General features: G+C 70.1%; 1 protein-coding gene across 1 annotated transcript in view; it reads left to right on the top strand.

The window, feature by feature from the left end:
- Positions 1-335: 335 nt before the first annotated feature.
- CACNB1 (calcium voltage-gated channel auxiliary subunit beta 1) overlaps positions 336-1,939 on the top strand; it is a 6,010-nt gene continuing 4,406 nt past the window's right edge. Inside the window, exons 1-3 of the mRNA XM_027698922.1 lie at positions 336-371; positions 1,204-1,356; positions 1,768-1,932. Of these exons, the coding sequence (XP_027554723.1) occupies positions 336-371; positions 1,204-1,356; positions 1,768-1,932 (354 nt within the window). The remainder of the gene's footprint in view (positions 372-1,203; positions 1,357-1,767; positions 1,933-1,939) is intronic.

Raw genomic sequence — 1,939 nt, 5'->3', positions numbered from 1 at the left:
CACTTCTGGGGGGGCCCAGGGGCCCTTTTCCCCCACCGAGCCAGGCCTGGGGGGTACAGACGTTGCAGTGGCTCAGCCAGACCCGGCTGTGCCCCCCTTGTCCCCTCAGTGCCCTGCAGCGGGTCCCCCAAACCGGGAGCGTTTGGGGTGTTGTTGCAGCCCCTCTCGGGGTGCCAGGGAGGGGGCACAGTGTTCAATCTGCCCTCCATCCACCCCCCCCCCGCCCCGTACCCCACCCCCCAGCCTGGCACTGGGCTAAATATACCCGGGGCTGAAACCTGAGCCCCCGGAGCCCCAGCCCTGCACCCGCCCCGCTCACCCCCGGCTCTGCCACCATGGAGATCCCCGGCAAAGACCACCCCACCGCCCCGGTGAGCGACCCCCCCCCGGCCCCACAGCCCCCCCAGGACCCTCCCGTGCCCGCCCTGCCCTTGGTGCTCCTTGGGGTTGGTCCCTGGTGGGGCTCTATGGGGTGAGGGGGTCGTGTCTGGATCACGGTGACCCCCTTAAAGCCCCCCCTGCACAGGGCAGGAGAGGGGGCAGCTGGTCTCTGCCCCGTGGGTTTTGGGGAGGGGGTCTCTAGGGGGGCTGTTGCCCCGGGGCTGGGGGCTGTGTGAAGGGGCTGAGCGACCCCCAAATCCCTGGTGTTTGGAAAGGTTTGGACAAATCAGGGATGGGGGGTCTGGTGGGGCTGGGGAGGGATTGTAGAGGGGCTGGAGGGGTGGGTGGTGGGTGACTTTGTTATCCCCCGTGGCACCCACCACCCTGGGTCTGGGGGATCCTGTGGGTGTCCCCCCCCAGGCTCCAGGCCCGGGGTGTGAGCAGGGGGTCCCCAATCCCACCCCAACTCCAGCCTTGTCCTGGGGTGACCCCGAGTCTCCCCACGGCACCCTGCCCCCATTGCCATGGGACCCTCTTTAGGGGGGGGCAACGCTGTCTCCACTGGCCTGTCCTGGGCTGGGGGGCAGCCGAGGGGTCAGGGGGGTCTCCGTTGCCTTCCCAGCTCTGGGAGAGGCCCCGGGAGCCGCTGGGAGCGGGTCGGTGTCACGTTCCCTGTCGGAGCAGTGGGAACAGCTGCCCTGTCCCTCGGCCTTCCCTGACCCCGCGGGTGGGATGGCCCCGGGCAGGGGGTGGGTGGGCACCGGGGGGAGTGGGGGGGTCACAGGGCTGCAGGGGTGGGCTCCCTGCTCCGGGGGAGGCCAGGGTGGGCTGAGCCCCCTGTCCCTGCTCTCCCAGGGCTCGGCAGAGTCCTACACCAGCCGCCCCTCGGACTCGGATGTGTCGCTGGAGGAGGACCGGGAGGCGCTGCGGAAGGAGGCCGAGCGCCAGGCCATGGCCCAGCTGGAGAAAGCCAAGGTGGGAGAGCTGGGGAAGAGCCCCCTGGACCCCCTGCCCCAGCAGGATGGGCCCCTCAGGCACAGGGACACACCCCCCCTATTCCTGCAGCATCCCACCCCCCTGGAGCGGCGGCACTGGGAGGGCAGTGGGGTCTGCTGGGCGGAACTGGGAGCCTGGGGCACCCGGGTTCTCACACCCCTTGCCTCTCAGCAATTAGCTAATGAGCCCCTCGTTGTCCCTGGGGTGAGGGGGTTGTGGCCACGGTGTCCCCAGCCCGGTCTCCGGAGCTGAGCCAGCCCTGCTGCCCCGCTGGTGGCACTGGTGCTGTCACCATCACCTGCCTGATGATGGGGCAGTGTGGTGGGATCTCGGGGGTTTGGGGCAGGCTGGGAGGGCATCCTGACCCCTCTCCTCCCTCTCCTCGGGCAGACGAAGCCGGTGGCGTTCGCCGTCCGCACCAACGTCGGCTACAACCCCTCGGCCACCGACGACGTGCCCGTGCAGGGCATGGCCATCTGCTTCGAGCCCAAGGACTTCCTGCACATCAAGGAGGTGGGCAGCGGGCTGGGGGGGCTGGTGGCAGCCCCGGGGTGGGTGTTGG

Source organism: Neopelma chrysocephalum, unplaced genomic scaffold (assembly GCF_003984885.1).
Source record: "Neopelma chrysocephalum unplaced genomic scaffold, ASM398488v2 Primary Assembly neopelma1_134, whole genome shotgun sequence".
Lineage (NCBI taxonomy): Eukaryota > Metazoa > Chordata > Aves > Passeriformes > Pipridae > Neopelma > Neopelma chrysocephalum.
The sequence above is the reverse complement of the archived record's forward strand: the minus strand, read 5'-3'. Positions and strand labels throughout refer to the sequence as shown.